At 56.6% G+C, this 23239-nt stretch overlaps 1 protein-coding gene across 14 annotated transcripts in view; it reads left to right on the top strand.

The window, feature by feature from the left end:
- Positions 1-23239, top strand: part of EPS15L1 (epidermal growth factor receptor pathway substrate 15 like 1) — a 101023-nt gene that overhangs the window by 71462 nt on the left and 6322 nt on the right. For 8 of the 14 annotated variants that reach the window (XM_082652586.1, XM_082652585.1, XM_082652584.1 and 5 more), the window contains 4 exons: positions 397-457; positions 1468-1550; positions 8043-8175; positions 10621-10668. In XM_082652586.1, coding sequence (XP_082508712.1) covers positions 397-457; positions 1468-1550; positions 8043-8175; positions 10621-10668 — 325 coding nt within the window. Of the gene's footprint in view, positions 1-396; positions 458-1467; positions 1551-8042; positions 8176-10620; positions 10669-22586; positions 22840-23239 lie in introns of all 14 variants that reach the window. The other 6 variants (XM_082652581.1, XM_082652578.1, XM_082652579.1 and 3 more) reach the window with 4 other exon arrangements.

The raw sequence follows: 23239 nt of genomic DNA, 5'->3' as shown, positions 1-23239 counted from the left end.
GGAGAACTGAGATCCCTCAAGCCGAATAGCGCGGCCAAGATAAAAAGAACCACAGGAAAAAAAAACAAAAAAATGGAAAACTCAATCTTGTACTGCTTTTTCTGCCAAGTTTCAATTCTTTTCCAAAGTCTTCCTGCTTTGGTTCACTTCCTGGGTCTTCAGGTGATGGCTTTTTTTTTTTTTTTTTCCAGTTCAGAGTGTTTATAGGTGTTATCTGCGGGAGGGGTTGGTCTGTTGGGATTTAACTCTGCCGGGATTTAGTTTAAATCATTTTTATCCTCCCCAAGGCTGGGCAGCAGATATGGTGCATATAGATGTCAAGAAAGTTTGTGGTTGAATGAATGGATGATGAACAAAGGAACTGCTTTTCACTCTCTCCTCTCTCCTTTCACTCAGCTCGACCCCTTTGAATCCAGTGATCCTTTTTCATCCTCCAGTGTCTCCTCAAAAGGATCAGGTGAGACTGATGGCTTATTTTCCTTCTCACTCTTCCTCGGGCAGTGGAACGGCCCACCCATTTCCAAATCTGGTGTGTCCTCAGTGCTTATGTCATTAGTAAGTGGCACCCAGATCCTCGCCTGAGGCAGTGCAGCCAAAGCCATTCCCCTCTGGCTGCTCATCTTTCTGAGCAATAGCTGGCATCTTACTGGATGGAAAGGAAGCTTGGCGGTAGGGATTAATTTAGTAATAACACCAATGTACTAGTTACTCTTTGCTCAATCCTCCTTATGAATCTTTGGTTCTAACCTCTGGATTTTTTTTCCTAAAGGAATCCAAAGTTCTACTGAGGCTTGTGCTATGGGCACTGGATTTGAGGGAACCTCCCCTCACAGCATAAAGCTCTTAGGTGTGCCTTTAAGGGAGGGGAGCATTTGCGGACTCCCCCTTGCTTTTGGAAACAGGTTCCACTTGGTACTGCCGCCTTGCCTAACATCTTGTGCTTGTTAGTTGCAGAGTTTGATTTCGTAGGTGAACTCGTGGGTTATTCTGGACAAATCGCACCACCCACCAAAGGAGAAAGCTCAGCAAAAATCTCTACCTGCAGATGACCTCCCCACATAAATCATGTGGGTGGCTGGTCGCCTCCCTCTCCCTCTCCCCTCCTGATCCAGCAGGACAGGCAGCAGGCTCTCCTTCCACAGGGTGCTTGTCACTCCTTTGGTGACGGTGAACAATGCTGGCTTGCAGCACAGCCGCAGGGCAGAGTCCCTCTGGCTCTCCCTGCGCCGGCTCTCATGGCTGCCAACCGTCTGGCTGAGCTGCACCAACCATGAGCCAGAGTGGGCAGGGGCAGGGGGCCTTGTTGAGGACTTGCACCCGATTCACCACCCCATCAAACAAACGTGACCTCCATGGATCTCCTGCTTTGGGGGCCATTGAGAACCAAGAGGTGACACTTCCCCCTGCTCCCAGGAGGCGTGTTCTGTGAATGCCCTGTAACTCTTCCTCTGCTGGTGCTGCTTGCAGGTCCCTTTGGAACCTTAGACCCCTTCGGAAGTGGGTCCTTCAATAGTGCTGAGGGCTTTGCCGACTTCAGCCAGATGTCCAAGGTAAAGCCCTTCCCACGGAGCCCCTGTGCCTCTGCCAGTGTCCTTGTGCCTCTTGTCGTGGTCTTGTCGTGGGCTGCCAGGTGTAACTGTTTAATGCCACGTATGTATTTCTTTGGCACCTGTCAAACTCTGAAATGTATTCTCATGTGAGGTCGTGAGTCAGCAGACGGGGTCTAGAAAGTGCCCATGGCTGTGGCTGGACCCACTTCCCTTCCTCCAAGCGAAACTGCCAGAGCCCTGAGTCCCTCCCTGAGGCGTAAGCGCCGCGGGCTCCCCGCTACTGCCACTGGTGTCAGATGGCAGTCAGACCTCAGGTGATAAAGTCATCTCTGTGACTGAACAAAGTTGCGAAGGTCTTGGGCCCTGAGGGCCAGGCCTGGCGTGCAGCCCGCTGAGGCTGGAACCGTGGGCCTTGGGCCAGAAGGCAGGAGGTGTGTCTGGAGCTGCCCATGGACAGAACCCGAGAAGGATGTGGAAACCGAGGGCTAGGCTCGGTGAATAAATATGCAGGTGAAAAGTGAGCCTTTCAGGAAGGACGATAGGCACTCCTGGTTGGACTGGATGGTGCCTACACGGCCATAGTTACGTAAACTGACTGTGGATATAGTCCCACAGATAGTGTTAGAGCTCTTTCGAGAGGGGCTTGGAGGATGGTGCTTAACGTAGCAGGAAGTCGGTCAGTAGATATGTCCAAAATGGACAGATCAAGAAATAAGAGTAGAGGCCCACGACTGAGAGGTAGATTCCAGAAGAAACTGCTAAGAAGTCGAAAATGTTGGCCTAGGCGAGTAGGTCTGCTGTTCTTTGTTCTAACCTTTAGCGTCCCTTGGTTTTGACCGTGACCCGTGTTTCTTTGCCAAGAATTAAGGGAAGCAGCATTAGGTGTGCGCGTCTTGGCCTCGGTGGGTGAGGGTGGGATCCGTCACAGATAAAGCGCTGCGTGTGGCACGGCCTGTGGCCGCGGAGCCATAAAGCCCTGCATTCTTTGTTGAGTCCACCGGTCTGTCCCAGCCGCCTGCTCCAGCCCAGGTGCCGTGAGCACTGGGGGGCGGCCACATGCAGATACGGTTCCTGTCTCCTCGCTGGTGGGGGTGGGGTGGGGAGGGAGCCCCCCCGGAGTGTGTGGGATGGGTACCCACGGTGGGGAGTCCCGGGCCCCCGGCACCGCTCGCCCCGCGTGCCAGCTCCTCAGAGCATCCTGCGTGTTTCCTCCACGTTCACTCAGCCCGAGGGGCGCACGACTGTCTGGGCGCTGAGCACTCGTGGTTAGCAATGTGTGATTGTGGTGCGTGGCTTCCAAGAAACATTTGGGATTTTGTTTATGTTTTCAAAGAAATGCGTGAGTATAAACTGTGGAGGTAGCAAATGTAGCTTCTGGCCAGAGGCAGAGCATCTGTTTGCCCATTGGCCGCCGCAGAAGGGAGCCCAGAAGTGCTGGGGTTTCGGCCTCTCTCCTTCCAGTGCCTGGAGGGAATGAGCCTCCATCACTCGTATGGGAACTGTGACGCTGACGGTCGGGGCGCCATCTGGGATCAGCCAGAAGGGACCAGGGCCTGAGATTTGCCCTCATGTTTGCCCGTCACTGCGTGGCTGTTACACACACTCCTTGAGTGGAGCTATGTGTCCTTGTCTTCTGTCCGTGCTTAGTGGGTGGGAAACCATCGCCTGAAATGAGAAAACTTCTGCCACACGGGGGCGGCAGTCTCCAGGGAAGGGCTTCGCACTGTATTCTCAAGCTGGCACAAGTGGGACCTCTCCCTGCGCAAGGCCGAGGAGGGAGTGAGAGCTAGCAGTGCCCCCGAGCTGGGACAAGGACGAGGGCATGAATGGGGTCCTCTGTTTCAAGAAGCACCTGAGTTGAGGCTGTGTGTGGGGTGGCCAGCCTGGCGGGGCCCCGGATGGCAGAAACGGCCGCGTCTCCCTCCTCCAGGCAGTGCCTGTGTTTCCCGTAGCTGCAGAGACACCCCAGAGCCGGGCAGTTCAGAACCTGGCCCTTCCCTCCTTCTGCCCGTTCTAACCTAAGGTTGCATTTTCCCTTTTCTAATTCCGCTTTCCCTCTCCTTGTTCGCGTGTCCCAGATCAGGCTGCACACACGTGCACTTGCGACTTCAGGGCCAGTGTCCCTTCCTGTTCGTGGCGCTGGGCGGGATGGAGCTGGATGGGGCCGTGGAAAGTTTGTCTCCAGTACTCCATTGTTTTGTTTCCACGATTCCATCAGCTCCTGATCTCATGCCACTTGCCCAATTGAATACAGGGCCCTAACCTCATAGGTCTCTGTTTTTCCCTTTTGGTTCCCTTTCTGTTTTTCAAGAACAACATTGTGTATATAAATAAAATGCTGAAGGAAATGAAAGTAAGTGGCAAGAAGGTGTTTTTTTTTTTTGACTTCTTGGTTTGTGTGTGTGTGTGTGTGTGTGTGTGTGTGTGTGTGTGTGTGTGTGTGTGTGTTAACATTGCTGTCTTTTCTCCACCTGAGTGGGGTGGGGAGGCAATGCACGCTGGCGATGCGTGCTGGCTCCTTTTCTTTCTTTTTTTTTTTTTTTCCTTTTCTTAACTTCACCCTAAATTGGAGTGTCCTCCCTCTGCCTGGCAGTGCTAGAGGAGAGTGCCAGCCAGCAGTCTGACTCCAGTAGATTCCTTTGGGAGGTTCTCTGGGCTTGCACCCTTCATTGAGGTCCCTCAACACCCGAGAAGATTTTTCTAGACAGTATTACCTTGCTTTAAAAACACATTCCCCAAAATAGATTTCAGAGAGCATCTGAGAATAAAAACAAGACTCTAACTTAATTATTTTACTCCCGCCCTAAAAAAAAAACCACCTATGAAATACTTGACTGCCCATTGTCAGCCCATTTTCAGTTGTTTTTCAAGCGTGCGTTCCTATTTAGGGCTTTTTTTTTTTTTTTTTAAGTTTAGAGTCGTTTGCTTTAAATCAATTCTTTAAACTGTGAATCTCTTAGAGCTGCTTCTCATATAGTAGCTTTTCTGTCTGTCCTTTTTTCTTTTTCTTTCTTTTTTTTTTGGAGCACACTTCACTCTAGCCCAGCCAGAGAGCCCCTACCGGCTTTACTGAAACCCTTCTAAAAATAGCAACTTTCCCTGAAGCCACAGCCTGAGTAGGAACCAGTCAGGTCCCAAAGGAAGCTTCTTGGGAAACTTCAAGTCATGAAAATTAGGATTCGGAAATGACGCAGGCTTTTTGGTGTCAGAAGTGATATAATTCCCTGCTGTGGCCGAACCAGGCGCTTACAGTTGGAACCCTTTCGCCTTGGAGCGGGCCCACTGGCTCCGTGGGTTTAGACAGACGAGGGGGCGGAGAGTCGGCTTGGCCCGTGGAGTCCCCAGCCAGCCGGGAGGCTCACTGCAGCTCGCGCTCCAGGCTGGGGGTTGCACGGGCTGGGTGGACAAGGGCCCTGTGCACCCCACAACTCTGGGGGGGGTCACGTCCAGAGAGCCCTGGGTGTCCCTCTATACCCCTTCCCCAGAGCTGGCGCCTTTGCAGCACCCAAGACAAGAACTGGGGCCCACGCAGGTGCCTCGGGGGCTGGTCACGCCTCCACTCTGTCAAGATTAGTTTTGATTCCCTCCTGCCCGTCTCAGGTTGTGGCGAGGGCAGTAAGAGTCCTAGACCCAGGCTGTGTCCTGGGAACGGCAGAAGCAGAGGCATCAGCATTCCCTCGCTCTCCATCTCCTTAGCCCCCACTGCGTCTTCTTTCCCAACCAGCAGACCCTGACCCACTCACTTTAGAGCTAAGCTGCTGGTCGACACGGCACCTTAGCTCTACTGCTCTCTTCGTCTGGGAAAGGCTCTGTGAATGACGGGAAGCAGCAGAAATGAAGCATCGGTGGCCGATGGAGCGTTTGCAGATTCTCGTGGGTATCCAAGAGAGTTCTAGTCACATCCACATCCTTGGCGTGATTATAATCGTGCTATCTTTGTGCTGATGCAGTCCAGGTGCCAGCTGGAGCAATTTATGCATTACCTTTCGTTTTCTTGCCACAGCCCTGCGAGCTGGGGCCTGTCATTATCGTTGTTTCATAGATGAGGAAACAGAGGCACGGAGCCGGTAGCAGGGCCTCCAGATCCCATCCCAACCACTGTGCTCTGCAGCAGACGTTCTGGAAACTCGAGCAGCAGGTTTTGCAGAGACTCCCAGACTTTTGTACCGAAAAAGGACAAGCGTCACAGAGCCTGGGAAAGGGGGGCGGCAGCAGTGGAGGGAGGGACCTCCTTGCTCCATTGCAGCCCTTCTGGCTCAGAGCTTCCCGGCGGGCCCAGGTGGTCTTGGCAGGGAAATGAGTCTTTCCCATTAGACCCCATCCTCCCCAGGGCCTTCTGCCCTGCTCTGCCCCTTGCCTGCATCTGTGCATGTCTCCCTCATGGGCATGAGGAGAGTCCCCAGACCTCCCGTGGGGGGCGGGCGGCGGGCTGCCAGCAGCCAAGGGCAGGGTCCGAGAGCCCTGGCCCAGGAGGTGGACGGCGTGGGTTCCCGCCCTGACTCCCCCGCTGAGGTGCTGTGTGACTAGCAGGCTGCATCTCCTCCCCGTGCCTCAGTTTCCCTGTGTATAAGGTAGAAGTGATGACAGTAGGACTTGTCCCAAGGCCGTTGGGAAGATGTGGTGAGAAGATCAGCGAGCGTCTCCTACCCTGGCAAGTGAGCGTCTCCTACCCTGGCGGCCCCAGAGGCTTGTGGGGAGGAACCAGGGCGCCCAGTGGGCTTGGCTGAGTGTGCAGCAGCCACCCCGGGCCCCCTCCTCCTCCCTGGGGGCTGGCCGCCTCTCTCCCACCTGAGGCTAGTATCTAGGTACCAGGGGCTGAGGCGGCCGCATCCTCGTCCCCGTGACCGGATCTGGAAGAGGGGGAGCCGCGTCCCCGTGACTGGCATCAGCCCTTCTCCCCACTTCTCCAGTGATGTGTCGGAACCAGATTACCTAAGAAGGTCCCACAAGTGCACTCTTGTGTTCCTGCTTTGTCTTCTGTCCCTTGACCTGCCCCACTGGGGAGGGCATCGCAAGTGCCCCTCCTCACGCAACCCCCCCCTCCACCCCTGCTGCGTGTGGCCCACCCTGTCCCACTGCGCGTCTCCTTTCCTTTGCTTTTTGAGGACCGTATCAGCATTTTCACTCCCGTGTCCACCAATTCCTTTAGTGTCTAGCAGCTATGAATCTCCTTGCTCTACTTTTTCGTAAACGTGGTCTCCCACCTCTGTAGAAAGCAGTCTCCTCCCTTTGGGGTGCAGCTCTGGCTGTCTGTGCGCATCCGTCTGTTGGTGGAGGTTTGTTATGCCTGGTACTGTGCTGGTGCTCCAGGTGAGGGTGCACAGGTAGACAAGTCCCTGCACGCCGCAGGCAGTTGGCAGGTGTGCGCCCTGTCACTGGCACTTGCCCTTCAGGCAACTTGCCCCAGTTAGGTGGGAGGGGCCTGAGTACCCGTCACTGCGGCGTGATGATGTGTGTCCCGTCAGCTCCCACCAGGATGTCCGAGCAGTCAGTTAGTAGGAAGGGGTGTCAGGGAGAGCTCTGGGGGTGGCAGTGAGGTCTAGCCAGTCTCTGAGGAAGAAGAGGGGCTTGAGGTGGACGGGGTGGGCTGAGCCCCCAGTTGGGGACTCTGTATATATGGAGGCCTCGAGATGGGGCACAAGGGGGTTCCAGGCACCGGGGAACTGGCCAGGAGAGGGTTGGGGCAACTGCAGGGATGAAGCTAAAGCCCTGGGCAGTGGCAGGGGGGTAGGGTGGTGAGGGGCTGTGAGGGAGGCCCTGCATGACTTGAGGAGTGCTTGGAGGTTACCTTCAAGCTTCAGGGCTGTTCAGTGCTCCTACCCACCTCCCATCTACCTAGTTCCCTACCTGCCTGGCAGCTGTACCTACCCATCTACCTACCTGCCCACCCATCTATCCAAGCATCTCTCTGTTGCTGGTTGACATGGTCCCTCCTGGGTCTGAGGTGGTAGATGTGGAGGTGGGTGGAAGCAGGAGGAGGCTGGGGGAGGGTCCGGGCCAGAGCTGACAAGAGCCCACTGGAGGCAGCGATGGCTGTGCCCACGGGGCTGCGGTGGGCTCTGACCTGAGCCACTGGGTCAGGCAGCCCTCGGGCACAGAGAGGGTCTGGTGCCGCTCTGACCCAACGCCTGACACTGACTGAAGGGGGAGAGGCTGGGCGCATCTCTGAAGTATGAGCAGGAAGCCCAGGGGACCCTGGGGTCAGGAGAGACCTGATATCCCCCTGTGGGTGGCAGGAAGCACCCCACCCCCACCCCATGTCAGAAGCCCGTCAAGGCACCGGGTTACTCTCACTTGCTCTGTGTGTTTGCTGGCTGCTCCTCACTGGCCAGAGGACCCTGGCTGTTGAGGGTGGAGGAAAGTGGGGGGGGCTTGTGAGAGACCCTGGGCCCGAGTGGCGGCCATGCTGTGCAAGCCCGGAGGGCTCGGTGGATGTCCGCTGCCTCCGTGTTAACGATTATCTCTGCCTCTCTTTCGTGTCCTCTCTTACAGCCCCCAACTTCTGGCCCTTTCACCTCCTCCTTTGGAGGGGCAGGATGCTCAGATGACCCCTTTAAAAGTAAACAGGACACTCCCGCTCTGCCTCCGAAGAAACCTGCTCCTCCGCGGCCTAAACCGCCCAGCGGTCAGTACGCTTTCTTCTCTCACAGCCACCCGCCCACCGTCGCCAGGCAGCGGGGGCACTGCGGGCCCCTCCTTTCACCAGCCCAGAGTAGAGCAGACGCTGCAGGGCCTGCACTCAGAGCAGGAGGGTCTCCCCTCCGGCCGTCGCCTGGGTCCGCACACACTGTGTGCCTGGGACGTGCTTCCCGCCCCATCTGCCCTCGCCTCGTCCTCTGGGCCTCTTGGCTCCAGGCTGTGTGGGGCTCCAGGGTGGTCTCCGGAAGGCCAAGAGCTCAGAGCCCTCCTTGCGGTCGGGAGAGCTGCCGCATGGCCCCCGGTTCAGCATGCAGTCGTGGCCCCTCCGGCCTCCCCACCCGACCCAAGCTCTTTCCCAGGTTGGCTCAGGGAGGGCCCAGGGGTGGGGACGGCAGCAGCAGTGGCTGAGGCCTCCACTCAATCCAGTGCCTCCAGACTGGTTAAGGACTTGGGGAGGGGTGGGTGGGGTCTTCCTTGGCCATGTTTGATGTGAGAGGAGGCAGGATGGCTCGGGGCTCCCTTCTCCTCCGCTCCGGCCCCAGCATCTAGGTGGATGGCTCCGAGCAAGGGGTTTCCTGTAGACTCTGCCTCTCCTGGCTGCGGTGGGGTGGCTGCTTTCTCTCAGGGGTGAGCCTGGCATGTCCCCTTGAGGATGCTGAGGACTGTTAGCTCATGCAGGGGACCTCTCTTACGTGATGGCGATAGGCCAACAGGCCAGGTTACCAGACTCAAAAGCAGAAAGCTATTGCTCCAAGCGGCAGAGAGATTCACTGCAATTTCCCAGTCCATTTATCTGTCCCCTCTTCATCGTTCGCGCTCATCTCCCAGCAGAATCACCTATGTTGTCCTTAGACTTCTGGATGGCCACAGGAGAACCACACGCTCCCTCGGTCGCGCCTTCTATTCCACAGCCTTCCTCTCCCCGGTCCTTTCTGTCGGGGGGGTGGTGCTCTCCTTCCCGCCCGAGCTCGCCCTTCCCCGTCAGTCCGCCCCGGGGACTCGCCTTGGCACCTTGTGGTCATCGGTGCAGGCCCCCAAGCTCTCTAGTTTCAAGGGGTCATCAGTCCAAGGCTGGCCAGTCTTCCTACACCTGCCACTGGAGCCAAACAGAGGGGAAAAGCTATTTAAAAATGCTCCCTCTCCCTTTCTGTCACCTGGGCTGGCCAGAGCTTTCTCTCAGGAGGACGGGAACTCTGCCCGCAGTGCCCAGTTTGGCCTCCTTGTGGATGAGTCACGAGAGAAAGCACGACCAACAGGCGGGATGAATTTATAACAGGTTTTCTGTGAACTGTGAGCAGAAACACACACATAAAGAGATCACTTCTGTAAGCCACGCATCAAAGGCATTTATCATAAAACGGGGGAGAAAAGCAAAAACAGCAAAGGAATTCCCTTGTGTCTGTGAGAGGCCGCTTATATATACCTTAGAGGCAGTGGCCCTTAGGGAACCCCTGACGGTCTCCTGATGGAATGACATTGGGCCTTCTCTGCCTGAAAGATGGGAGCCACAGCACACCTACACACACGTGCACATGCAGTCACACGCTGCACTCGTGCACACGCTCGCACAGTGCTTGCATACACCTGCATGCACACTGCACACGTGAAAGTACACACACACGAGTGCACACGTGCCCAGCAGCTCGGCATCTGTCGGGCCTCGTGGAGGAGCTGCTCCCCTCACTGGCTGTGGCAGGCGCAGAGCTTCATTCTCGGGGTTTCTTGGAAACACTCATCTCAGCCTCCTCCCCTTCCCTGAACCAATGCTGGGTGCTTTTGAACTTGCCCTCCGCTGTCACCTTCCCTTGTGTCTCCCTCTGCGAGCCTCTCCACCCCGCCTTGGCTTCTGCTTTCAGTGTGCCGTGGACTTAGAAAGCAGAGCCCGCCAGAGGCACGGCTCACCTCCTTGGAGCTGACTTCAGGGCTCGGGCTTTTTAGAGCGCTGTCCACGTTTGGGGAGGTTTGGCCCTGTATGCTGGGGGTCTCAGGCTGCCTTTGCTCGTGGCTTGGGGCTGCCGCAACCTTGCTGTGCCACAGCCTGCTAGGGTGCCGGGTGCCCCGAATATCGTCTTCACGTCACAGCCCTCAAGGTGCACGTGCATGACTGTTAGCTTGCCAGATTCTAGCAAGACCCGCAAAGACGGGGCAGGCACCGTGATGCCCTCTTACCGGAACTGGAAAGGGAAGTGAGAGGGGTCACGTGTGACCCAAGGTCACGCAGCAAGGTGGTAGCAGGACCAGCCCTGGACCCAGGGGCCACCACCGCCCCCCTGCCGGCCTCCCACCCCCAGAGACAGCTGTAATGACAATCAGGCTGTGAGGTGCGGGTGCTCTGGACAGTAGTCAGCTTGTGTGCAGTGCGTAATCTGTGAGCGGCCACGACGTGTCTGCGTAGAGGCCTAAATGTCTCTCATCTGATTCTCTTACCTAGAAGCAGTGGCTGAACAGGAAATCCCTGCGTTGTACACACTGCTGGGTGGTAGGTACACACTGTGTGGCGGGTGCCCCTGGAGCACTTCCAGTGGTGTTTCTGCTGTGATTTCATACTAACCTCTAACAACCTGGAAATTGCTGGCTGTGCCGATGCTGATGTACCCGCGAGGGACACCTGACCCAGCAGGTGGATGTAGGTGGGTGGGGGGGCATTTGGCTCTTTGAGGGATGCGCAGGAAGGTGTCCACCCCACGCTGCTTCCCTGATTGAGGGAATTGGAGCCCAGCTGTGCACACTGCTCTCCCCTCCCCCATCCAGGCCGCAAGGAGCAAGGCCACTTAAACCGGAGCCTCCTGGCAGTTATCTGGTTCTTAGCAAGACAGGTCGGCAGAGGAGAGTTGGAGGAAGTCCCACTCAGAACGGTTGTTATGAAAGCATCAGGCCTGGCTCTTGTTTTCTTGGCTGCTAAAGATGAGAAGCAACCAAGATGTCCAGCTGTTGTTGTCGTTGTTTTTGTAAGAAAACAAAAGTCCAGCAGTTTGCAAGGGAGGGGATGGAATGTGCTCTTCTGCTCGTCTTGCTGACCCAGCCTTTTCCCGCTTCGAGGGGCCGCGTGGCCAGCATGTGGCAACGCCGGGCGGTCACGCTCAGGGGCCATCCTGACACGTGGGGGAGCGTTGGTCCCAGGCGGCTGAGCCGGGAGGAGATGAGGCAGGTACCCTGCTCCCGGGGACGTGTGGCCCTGGCGGTCGAGCTGTGATCCCGTGAAGGTAGGCGAGTGGACAATCCAGCCTGCTGCGTGATAATGATTTTTCTCACAACCCACACACACAGCTTCATACCTGCACTCCAAATACCAAGAGGAAGGAATGGGCTCTTCTGTAACCCTCGCCGCCCCGCATGTGAAATGGGTCCGATTGGCCACATTCCCACTTGAGGCTGGTCTGCAGGGGACCCAGAGGTTTCTAGAACCCTGCCAGGTCTTTGCGCCTGGAGTTGACTCCAATGTGTGAGGCCAGGACAGGCGAATCTGATGCCATATCCCTCCAGCATCTGGGCCACCTGTCCCACTAGAATCCCGAGAGGCTGTGTGATGAGGATGGTTTCACGTTCCAGCCGCTTCCGTTTCCCTGAGGGGCTCTGGGCAAGTGTCTTAACCTCGCCGAACCTCAGTTTCCCTGCCTGGACATGGGACTAACTCTGGCCTAGCATGTGGCCTCTCTGGTAAGTGCCTTGCACAGTGATTACCATGATGGGCATGGTGTGCATCCCCCAACCCATCCCCAGGGTACAGAGACCAGGACTCGGGGTCCTCCTTCCCTAGCTCCTTTCCCGGGAAAGACAGAGGCTGGGCCTGAGGTGGACATATGCGTACAGGGATTTATCAAGGGATCCTTTTCCCCCATGAGATTGCAGTTTAGCAGACACCTTTGCAGTTGAAAAAAAGTCAGAGCGTGGGTAGTTGAACTTCAAAGAGGTCTCCAGGGTCCCCTCTGGCGAAGCTCAGCTGTCGTCACTCGTGGGACCAAATGCACATTTGGGTCTGAGTTACTCTTGGTTTTTGGGGTGCCATCTCTTGTGCACCAGCGGCTTCAGTTTTTACATTCTGTGGGAGCTGGTTTTTTGTTTGTGTTTTTGAGCTTGATTAAAGATTAATTGACATGTGACAAACGTATATAAGCATCAGCCTGTGCAGTCACGGTGGGGATCCTACCAACTGGGACCCTCACCAGGGTTCTCTGGGAAAGAGTTCTGGTGCCATAGGTGTGTGACCGGCGCAGCCCGCGGCTGGCCGTCTGCTCTGACCCAAGCCAGAAAGTGGACCTTTGGGGGCTGTCAAGAATCGCCCTCTGTGGCATGTGCACGGAGCTTTGGCATCAGCGCTGAGTTCTCTGTGCCTGGAGGTCTTTTCTAGAAAAGTCTATCAAGGTATGAAATGACCAGCAGGTGTCTGTTTGGGGTAGAGAGAATTGGTTTCTTCTAGGCAGATGCAAAACAGACCGTTCTGGCAGCCGCCGAAACCTGTCAGTTAGAGTTAGCGCTGGCACACCTCCCCCAGGTAAACAGCGGTGTGCTTTCTGCAACGGACCGGAGATCGAGATCAGTCAGAACTCACCGCTAAAGAGTTTCTAGGTAAAAGTTGTTGATTTGCAAAGGGAGAAACAGATTTTTTTTTAAGTGCAGGAAATGGCTGTGTGGGTGTCAGTGATTGGGCCTCGCGCCTGCGGCGACAGATAGCGGGATCCTGTGCCCCGGGCCCCACCCTTGCCACTTCCTGCAAGTGCAGCCCCGCGTTGCGGTTCCTGCAGCGCCCGGGTGACACCAGCTAGCACGCCTTCACCGCTAACCAGCCAGTCACCTTTAACCTTTCCCCAATTTAATTATTATTACTGCTAATAACCTTTGCACCTTCAGGATAAAACCACGCACACACTGGTGATGTCTTTCTGCCCCTCCTCCCCTTCCCATAATTCTTCCAACACACACAGGACAACGGGAGACCGTTTAACCGGGGTCCTGTTTGGTTCAAGTGATTCTCAAAAAGTAAATAGATAAATAATCATTTCCCCCCTAGAACATGAGTCCCCTCCCACAGCTGTGACTGACTCCACACAGGGTGACTGGCTGTGGGATCTTTCTCTTGGGCGGTTTTCTGGTTGCCGCCCACACTTGGGCCAAGCCCGCGGGCTCGGTGGTCCGCTTGACCGTCCCGGGAGCTGCCACACAGGACTCGGTCAGGGAGGACGCCCCCGGTTCATCCGTGGCGCCAGCCCAGGTGTGTGCTTGGCTCTGAGATGCCAGGCTGGGGGTGAAACCAAGGTGGTCATCCCTGGCCCGTGTGGGTTCCGTCCCCTTGTTTGTTGCACAAGATCCACTCTTAAAATGGCTTCACCAGTTGAGCCGTGCGGTTAGCACCTCAACCTTGAGCTTAACTACTTTAATTCCGTTCCCACGATGATTTCAGAGAGATAATTTGGTGGGTACCTGTGAAGTTCTAGAACGGGACAAAAGCAGTTCACTGCCAGCTCGAGGAGCCTGGAATTATGGCCGTTGCCAGCCAGCCAGGGTTGGGGTACTCCAGGGGAGCCTCAGGCGCCCAGCCTGGCGGAGTCCTCCTTTCCCGCGGGCCACCCCCTGCCCGCCGGGAGCTTCTGTGCCAGGGCTGGGCGGGACCCCTGCCAGCGTGTGCTCGAGAGCCGGCTCCCAGCAGAGGGAGAAAAGCCATTGTCCTCTCAGCCTCTTAACCTGTAAAATGCCTGGAGATGAATTGCTCTTTGGGGTGAATTTCTGTTCTCAAAGTTGGCAGAGTTCAAAAATAGAAGCATTTGCCTACCTTAGCACACGCCCACCCTCCTGCGCCCGGAATCGAGCGGTGGATTGAGTGGGAGTTGAGTGACGCTCTTGTTGCCTATCGTTCAGCGGGGTGCAAGTGCCCAGGCTTGGGGTTCTGGAGCAGAGGAGTCAGGGCTCAGCCAGCTGGGCTCTGGTGGCGGGGTGTAGCAGGGCCTCGTGTTAGGGTGCAGGCCCAGAGAGTGTGGACTCCCCTCTCTGGTGTCTGCGCATCCGTGTGAACGGACAGCAGCTGCCACCTTGACCCCGGCCCCCTCCCCGGCCGCCAGGGGCTGCCTCGTGTACCTGCCCCCAGGCCTCCTGCAGCCCCTTGGTTCCACCTACAGCAAGGTGAGGGGGCCCAGGACGATGTTCCTTGTGCAGCCCTTGCTGTTCTGATGGGGTGAATGTGGTCCCTCATCTCTCACATTCAGAGCACTGAGTCAACCCCCGGCCGCCGCCATTGTCAGTTGAAAAACAGCACATGTGTGTAATCTGAGTGGGTGGTGGGAACTGGCTGTAAAGGGAGTGAGAGTGGGCGGGTCCCCCATCTACTGCAGGCTCTCTGGCTCCTTTCATGCGGCCCCGACAATGGGAGGGGGCTCCGGGTGGTCTCTGCACCCCCCCTCCAGTGCACAAGTGCCTTCAAACTGGCTTCCAGACCCACCGTGTGGCACCCTGGGGATTTTGTTAAATGTGGGCACGGCGCCTCTCTGCCCGTGCAGTGGTGGCGTTCTGGCAGCATTGGCACTGCTCTATAGGGAGGAACAAAGCCTGGGCCACCGCGGCCCCAGGGCTCTCCCCACCAGGCTGTAGCTAACATATCCCTTGTCCCCCCCCAAGGCACCCTAGGCCCCTCAGAGGGACGAGGCAGGCCAGCACACAGGGCTGATTCAGCAGAGTGTGTTGCAGGCGCAAATCAAAGAACAAATACGATTTTTCAAAAAGCAGAACTGTGAGACCTGCCAGTCTGCATTATTTTGGTTGCAAAGACTGATCTGTGGTTTGTAAATTCGTTTATATGTCATGTACCCACTCCCCGTTTTTGCTGCAGAACTAAAGTGGCCCTTGTCAGGTTTCTTATGAATGTCTTAGGAGCTTTTCGTGGAAACCTTGAAAATTGTATTTTTCAGTCCAAAGGATATTTGTCTTTTGAGGACCCTGAAAGTGTGGCTACTTTTCCCCCTTCTCTGCTTTTCCTTCTGACAGTGCGAAGACCCCACATCCAGTGGGCTCCTCAGCCTTGACTACCCTGGGCACCTCACAGAGAATGAAAAACGCATCAGTTCAGGGGGCGCCTGGTGGATAATAGTAAATATTTGTTCAGCTTTTCTCAACAATTCAGAACCAAACCTCATCCTGTTCCCTTCAATGCATTAAGCAGATTTTTCTTAAAATTCGGTAAATATTTTTAGTGGAAAATCTCAAGATTGTGATGGTGGGGACCTCAGATTTTATCTGCCGGCACTGTGCTGCTTGGCACGGCTTTGATCTGCCGGGCTTGCCTTCTCCTCGCGTGTGCATCAGCCACAGCGAGCGGGGCTGGTGTCTGCAGGACTCCTCGCTGGCAAGCCGCTTGGGTGGCCCTGTGGGTCACGTCCTGAGAAATAAGCTCTCCTCGCTCTCCCGCCCCATCCCGCCACAGGGGGACGTGTGTTTTTCACGTGTGTTGGTGAAAAGCGATCTTCTTCAGTAAAAAGTTCCCAAGTGATTATGGATGTGAAAGGTTGTGCTCCGGACAGCCTGCTTTCTCTCTCCCCCCAGTTAAGCTTTGTTGGTGGGTTTAAGGGGGCAGGAAGGGAGGCACCAAGGTGACAAGGAGTGCCTCCTCCCAGCCACAGCTCTCCTGTGTAGTATGACTCTCGGAAGCCTGGCGGTTGTGTAGGCGTCCCCTATAGTGTAGGACGAGTGACAGTTGTGTAGGCGTCCCCTGTAGTGTAGGACGAGTGACTGTTGTGTAGGCATCCCCCGTAGTGTAGGACGAGTGACAGTTGTGTGGACGTCCCGTGTTGCAACGAATGGCAGTTTGGGAACGTCCTGTGTTGTGTAGGGTAGTAGCTCAGGTGGGGCAGCTGTCCTGACCACAAACCTTTGTTTTTTATTTTTGTGTTTTGTTGTTTTTGTATTTAAGTCTCATCTACAGAACTGCATTTCCCAACTGCAGCCCTCAATCTTATAAATAGAACGCAGCAAGTATCTGGTTGGGATGAAAACATACACTCAGACTCATGTCTATTTTTGATATTTTCATTCATCCGATTTATTGAGATCACCCAACCCTCTTACTTTTCTTCTAAGTAAAGAATTTCAAGCAAGAGAATCTGGCTTCTTTCAGTGTTCACATTTGTATGTTGAGGGGGGTTTGTGTTCTATCATTCTCTCCACTCACCGCCGCTGCAGGGACCCTCCCGGCAGAGAGCTTCCCGAGAGGCGAGGAGGGAGGGTCGGCACGGGCTTCACCACTGCTGGGTTGCCGGGGGCCTGTGTGGCCTCAGAAAGTTCAGAAGTAGGGGAATAAAAGACATTGCTACCAGGGTGGGGCCGGCCACCGAAGTTTTTTTTAACAGCACACACCGTGGTAAACGATCGGGTTCATATTGTTTTTGCTCAAGGCTGTCCTGTGTGTGGTTTCGGTGCACCGCTGGGGTAGCTGCTGAAACTGCTGCGGTTTGAAATAAGTCCTATTCTGTCCTATCCTCAACCTTGCGTTCCTCCTTCTGGTCATGAAGACTCCTCTGAGTGATGGAGAGTCTCTCTGGGGGGTGCGGCAGCAGCTTCCAGCCAGCCCCCAGGGCTGGAAGTCACAGGCTCCAGCCTCTGCAGTCACAGCCTCCCCTACGCTCGGGGCTCCCTTCCCTGGGCAGGTGTCTAGGAATGACAGGCCAGGTATCATCCTGGTTAGCTTTATACCAAAATTAAAAAAAAAAAAAGGGTGATCTGTGCTCTCTTCACTGAAACACGTCCCAGTCAAGCTTTTTCCTCACTCTCCGTACCCGGAGCCATGGAAAGGCATAAAGCCGGGCAGCCGGCTTTGCTCAGGGGGCATGGAGGCAGATCGAGTTACTTTGTTCCGTTTGAGATGAGCAACACCTCAGAAAATCGGAAAAAAACCAAAACAATTAAGGGTTAGCAGAAGTGGTTACATAAAAGCAGGAACTAGCCCCAGAATGTTTTAAAAGCGCAGCTGCTAAAAATAAACGGGGGCGCAGAGTGGGAAGTTTGGACCAAGGGCAATCAGGGCGAGGGTTTCTTTGTAAAAAGCCTATGTTCGCGAGCATCGTGTCAGGCCGATCCGGGGATGCCACCGATTTCGCACGTGCCAGGTCCAATAATTCAGCCTCTGTGCCTGAGCACAAAAACAGATAACCGAGAAAAAACCGTTTGATTTTCTCCCCCTCACGCCCCCGAAAACAGGAGCAGTTGATGTGCCCTGGTTTCATATTAACACAGTCATGATTTCTAAATAACAACGGTTTCGGCAGCAGAGCAAAACCAGTCCCGGGCTGTGCTTGACGTGATTGCCAGTTCTCATCTCCCCGATCATCTCTTTGCTTGTCGGAAACCTCAACTTGACATTCTAGCTGGCTGGATTCTTAACTGCCCCCCACCCCCCACCAAAAACTGATTAAAAAAAAAAAAAATCCCCCAAAGCAGGGGAGGAAGGTCTTCTTAATTGAAAAAGGAAAAAAAAGAAGAGCGCACAAGTGGGCAATGATGTATTTATTTGAACATCTGGACTGTTGTGGTCGCTCTCAGGGCCTGGCTGGGGTCGACTGACCCACTTATCCCGGCTCAGATGTCTGCCCTTTGTGAGCAACTCCTGCAAGAAGTGCTCCAGGAAGTCAAGCAGCCGTCCACCCTGGACTTGCTGCTGGAACCAGAGGCTGCTCTGGGCCCTGGGCTTTTCAGCCTGTCCCTGGCAACTCTTACTTTTTCTTGGATTTGGATTTTGCTATTTGGTCCATTCTTTTAGTTTCTGATTTTAAAAACATTAGCCTAAGAGTGCACCGATGAATACTTGTCGCCCTTTCTTGCAAAGGAGGGAAGCCAGATGCCTGTATCCCTTCCTGGCTCATCAGTGAGGTTCCCCCAAAGGCCTCAGGCCCCTCAGGATGGCCCCGTGGAGCCTGGGTGGTGGCATCCCGCCCATGAGGACCCCCACCAAGAAGAGGGGGCTGGTATTACTGGCACCTGCAGTGTGCTGAGCCCCACCTACGTGGAGCTGACCCTCAGGTGTGCTGGAGACCAAGACAGGTTGGTGCACGGGAGGTAGACAGGGCAGTGGGGAAGCCTGCAGGGGTGGAGTGAGCCCTGGAGAAGGGTCTTCCAGGGGAAGGGAAAGGCTGTGTCAGGGCTGGGGGAGACTGGCCGGGCTGGACAGTGCAGGGCGGTCAGCATGGTGGAAGTCGCTAGTTGCTATGGGAAGGAGGCCGCGGTGGCCAGGCTGCAGGGACTGTGCCCGCTGAGGTCAGTGTCCCTTCCCTCAGTGTCGCCACCCCTCAGGACCGCGTCTCCCAGGGTGCCCCTGCCAGAGGCACACATTGTACCGACTCAGTTCGCAGGTGAGGACCCGTCACCGTGGGCCCAGAGAAGGCTGCAGGTGTTTCAGGCCCCCCCCCCCCCCGAGCATAGTTCACTCGGGAACATGTCTGTCCGTCCACGATCAAGCCCCAGTGATGCCGCGGCTTGGGGTTTGGAGAGCGAGGCGGGGTCTGCATCTTGGTGCGCCCTGCAGGGGGACTCTGGTGGGTGTGGAGCACACCTGGGGCGTGGTGCTACTCCACCCTGCGGAAGGAGGCTGCCTGGGGGGACCAAGGAAGCAGGATGGTGGCGGCCAGTGCACACAACTCAGCAGTTCAAGGGGAGGACACTGTTGCCCAGGGGCTGCACGTGCCCACCACGCTGCGCACGGGACATACGAGTGGCTCTGTTAGAGCAGAGAGCTGCAGTCGGGGGTCCTCGGTTTCCTAGTGGGGCCCATAGGGGCAAGCTGTCCTGACCTCTAGGGATTGGAGCTGCGCCGGCCTGGCCTGGCATTGGCAGACCAGTAACGCTTGATTTACGAAAGCAGGCAGCCCATCCCAGGCCGAGCCCGGCTCCGGCAGCCGTGCACAGCCGGTGCTCTATTACCCTGTGAGAGTGTGCTAGGGCCGCCGTAACAAATACCACAGACTGGGTGGCTTAGACAGCCGAAACTGATCGTCTCACAGATTTGGAGGCTGCAAGTCCGAGGTCAAGGTGTAGGTAGGGTTGGTTTCTCCTGAGGCCTCTCTGCTTGGCTTGTAGACAGCGTCCTCCCCCCCCCCGTGTCTTCCCGGGGTCTCCGCTCTGTGCATGTCTGTGTCCGACTCTCCTCTGCTTCCAAGATCACCAGTCCTATTGGATTAGGGCCCACTCATAGGACCTCATTCTAATTTAATTACTTCTGCAAAGATCCCGTGTCCAAAGACAGTCACATTCCGAGGTACTGGGCGAGAGGACCTGAACATAGTGAATTGGGGGGTGTTGCGAGGGGAACCAATTCAGCCCATCACAACCCCATTTCATGGATAAGGAAACTGAGGCTGAGAGAGCAAGGCTGAGTGGGGTGGTGGCCGTGCTTTGCACCGTCTTCCAGGGGCCCACACCCCACTCCCTGCCCAGGGCCGAGCTGGGAGGGCTGAACACAGGCATGGGGAGACAGCGGGTCACAGGCGTTTGAGGTGGAGGTGCCATCTGGGCAGAGGGGCTGTCTGAAAAGAAGCCCAGGGTTGGGGGGTCCTGGGGGGGAAGGGAGGTGCCGCTCAGGCCCTGGAGGGCGGTTGGGGGGTGATGTTGGGAAGGGTTCCGTGTGGGCTGTAGGGCCTTCTGGATTCGCCACAGCGGATGCGGGGCCCCAGGGCAGGGCCGGGCGCGGTGGAGCTTGCACGTTATAAAGCTCCGTTCAGCAGAGGGGTCTAAGCAGCGGGCCCTGCCCTAGGCAGCGGGGACACAGCTGAGGACAGCAGGGCCCTCACCCTCGTGGAGCTCACGTTCTGTTGGGAAAGAGAGAAAATATACAGCAAGTGACATAATAACGACGGAGCGTGACGAGGGCTGCAGAGGTGTCTGAGCCAGAAGTGGGGAGGGCGGCCTCTGTGTGTGCGGCACCCACACGAGGAAGAGCGTTCCAGCCTGGGCAGCAGCAAGCGCAGAGGGCTGCGCTGGGCAGGGGCAGGATGGCCGAGGCTGGGGTGTGTATTCCCAGAGCAGCGGGGAGAGCTCGGCAGTGTCGGGTCAGCTCTGCGTTAAAAGGCCACCTTGCTGGGTGCGGACGGCCCATGGGGTGAGAAGCTGAGAGGGTGAGCAGCCAGTGGCTGTCGCAGGGGTGATTCCCAGGGACCCGGGAGAGGTGAGGACCACTTGCCTGAGGTGGTGGTGCGGCCATGTGGACCAGAGCACCCTGCCTCACGCCCACCCTCCCTCCTGCCCAGGGTGCCCCTGGGCTCCGCCTGGCTGCCCACTGCTCGCAGCTGCGCAGCCTGGAGTTGACACGCTGCGGGGCAGGTCTTGCCCGACCCCTCCCGCCAGAGCTGCACGCTCGCCTCTGAAGAGAGGGGAAGGGGTCCGCGGCAACACGGTAGCGCTCTCCGGTCACTGTGGTGCTGGGCCTGGGAGGCCTTGGCTCACCCATCGGCTCGACCCTTGGACCAGGGAGTAGCCTGGTTGTGTAAGGTGGCCTTGGGGGAGGCATTTCTTCAAAGCCAGCACCCAGATCGCCCTGCTCTCTGAAGCCTAGGGGCTGAGGTCCAGGAGGGAGAGGAGGAGGCAGGATAGCCGACAGCAGGGAGAACGTCTCAGGGAGGGGCATTTGGTGCTGGGTGGGGTGGGCCGCCTGAAGTCTGTGGCTCTGTCACAAATAGGAGAGAAGGGACCAGAGGTAGAGAACTCAGCCTGCACAGAAGATGGGTCGTGGGGATCAGCCCCAGGACTTCACCCTGAGAAGCAGTTACCCTGGGGGAGAGAGGCCCTAATTCCTGCTGTGCCGCGGGACTTGGCACCGCCCTTCTGGGGAAGGGCCCCCCACCCCGGGGCTTTGTCGGTGGCTCACCTGGCTTATTGGGCCTCAGGGCTGACTGAACTGATTCGTGGCCACAGGGAGAGGTTGACCGATGTCCCAGCCTACAGCCTCCTCTCCACCCTCCCTTCTTGGTCGGGGTGCATCCTGTCGGAGCCTGGGACAGGCAGTGTGACAGGGAAGGTCAGGCTGCAGTGGGCACACCTTCTGACCCACAGCTCCACCTCCAGAAACGTTTCCTATAAATAAACACACGTGCGTGGGGGTGCTGCTCGTGACAGTGAGAACCTGCAAAGGCCAGGGGTCAGCAAAGGGGCCCCATTAGGCCACAGGCAAGGGCATAGAGGTGCTCCGCTCTGACCGCAGGAAGCAACAGAGGGCTGGGTGCAGGGCTGCATGTGTCTCAGAGTCCTGGGCAAGCCTCGGGAAGTTAAGACTCTCGGTTTCCTTGAACAAGCGAAAAGAAACCAGCAGCAGCTCTGACGGGAGGGGGCAGCTTGGGGCCTCTGTGTTCCAGCTGTCGGTGGGGGCATCCATGCACTGGCATCCCCCGCCCACCCAGAAGTCCCGATTCAGGTGGGATGGGGTGTGGGGATTTTAACCAGTGCTTCTGGTGGGCTCGGCGCCCATCTCTTCTCCGTGGGCTCTCCCAGGCGGGACCACGTCACTGGTAACTCGAATTTCTCATGCATGGGTGAAGCTGACAGAGACAGGGTGGCATTTGTACCTTACGGCCACCCAGCTGCTGCGTCGAGTGACAAGTAAATAAACTTGCGTGTCCAGGGGGGGCCTCAGGCCAGGCTCTCACAGGCCCCACACACACTGAGCCCCACTTGCGCAGGCACTGCGGTGCCGGATGCTGAGTGGCCTGGAGTGGGGCGCAGCCCCGTGCAGCCCCGAGGAGCACGCCGTGCACCAGTCACCCAGTCTGACCCCTACCTCTTCGTTCCCACTTCCCAGACAGGAAACTGAGGCCAGCTGGGGCTGAGGGGTTTGTCCTCATCTGGGTCTCAGAACTAAGGGTGACAGAGGCAGGAGTCGTTAGGGACACCTTGAGGCCGTCAGAAATGTGGCCTGGGAAGCAGCGTCAGAGAGGGTGGTTTTGGAGCTGGGCACGGACATGGACGTGCGGGCAGGTGGGGTGGCGGAGGCGAGCAGGGTGAAGAAGGCAGGTGTCCTGGGCTCAGGTGCTACAGGGGTCAGCTGTAGCTCAGGGCCAGGGGCATTCTCTGGACGTGCAGCTGGATGTCCAGGGTCTTCTGTGGAATGTGACCCTCGGCTTTTGGGTTCTTTTTGCGCATTACTTTGAAATTGCAAGAGTAAACATAGGCAGCTCAGTTAACAAATCAGAATCGTGTTAAGTATCCTCGAGCCTCTAGCCCGGGCTTGGACACAGAGCTGCCAGATTGAACGTCTCACCCCCTGGGTTACCCCAGTACCCTGGGCAGCTGTTGGGCAAATGAGTGGCATCAGGCAGGAACCTGGCCTGCAAAACAGGCAGATCCCTGAGGCTCATCACGTGGGCCCCCCGCCCCCTCTTGCCAAGCAGGCCTGGAGAAGGTTCAGGCTCCTAGCGGATTGTTCTGACATATTGGCAGGATTTGTTGGGAGAAGCCACCTGTCCTCAGGCCATACCCCCGAAGCATGGCCTCACAACCTCATTTCCCTCCAATTCTAAACACCTCTCTCCCGCGTCCCCGTGGAGATCTGCCTTGCCGGGACCGGGGCATCCCAGAGCCACCCTCTTGGCAAGAGCCCAGAAAGGCCCAAAGCCTGCCCCTTGGAGCCAAAGGGACAGAAGCGGGAGCTGGAAACGAATTTAAACCCAGGACGGCAGAGTGGGTTTGTCTGGTGAGCTGCCTCCGGACCCTCACGACTAACACGGCTAACTCTGCACACACCACATTGTGAAACTAATCGCCCTGTTTAGTTGCAAGTAATCTCCACCCCCTTTTTTTTTAATTGTTGGACGCTTGCAGTGTATTTTTCTGCTCAGCCGTGACTTTTTAAAAACTCAGTGCGATAGTAAATGTGTTGCCATGCTAAAATGAATCACTTTGAAACACGCCTGCATGTGAGCTCTTTAAAGATGATGTAAATTTTAGCTGCGGTGGGAGGGGAGGGGAGGGGGTCATCTGAAGTGGTTTTCTTGTAACGCCCACAAACCATTAAGCCTCCGGGATAAATGGAGAGGAAAGCCAAGATCCACGCAGATTCCCCGGGGTCCGTCCCATGAGCGGCATTCCAGCTC

This window comes from Grampus griseus, assembly GCF_964374135.1.
Source record: "Grampus griseus genome assembly, chromosome: 3".
NCBI lineage: Eukaryota > Metazoa > Chordata > Mammalia > Artiodactyla > Delphinidae > Grampus > Grampus griseus.
Note: the sequence above shows the minus strand (reverse complement) of the source record. Positions and strands in the feature narration are given on the sequence as shown.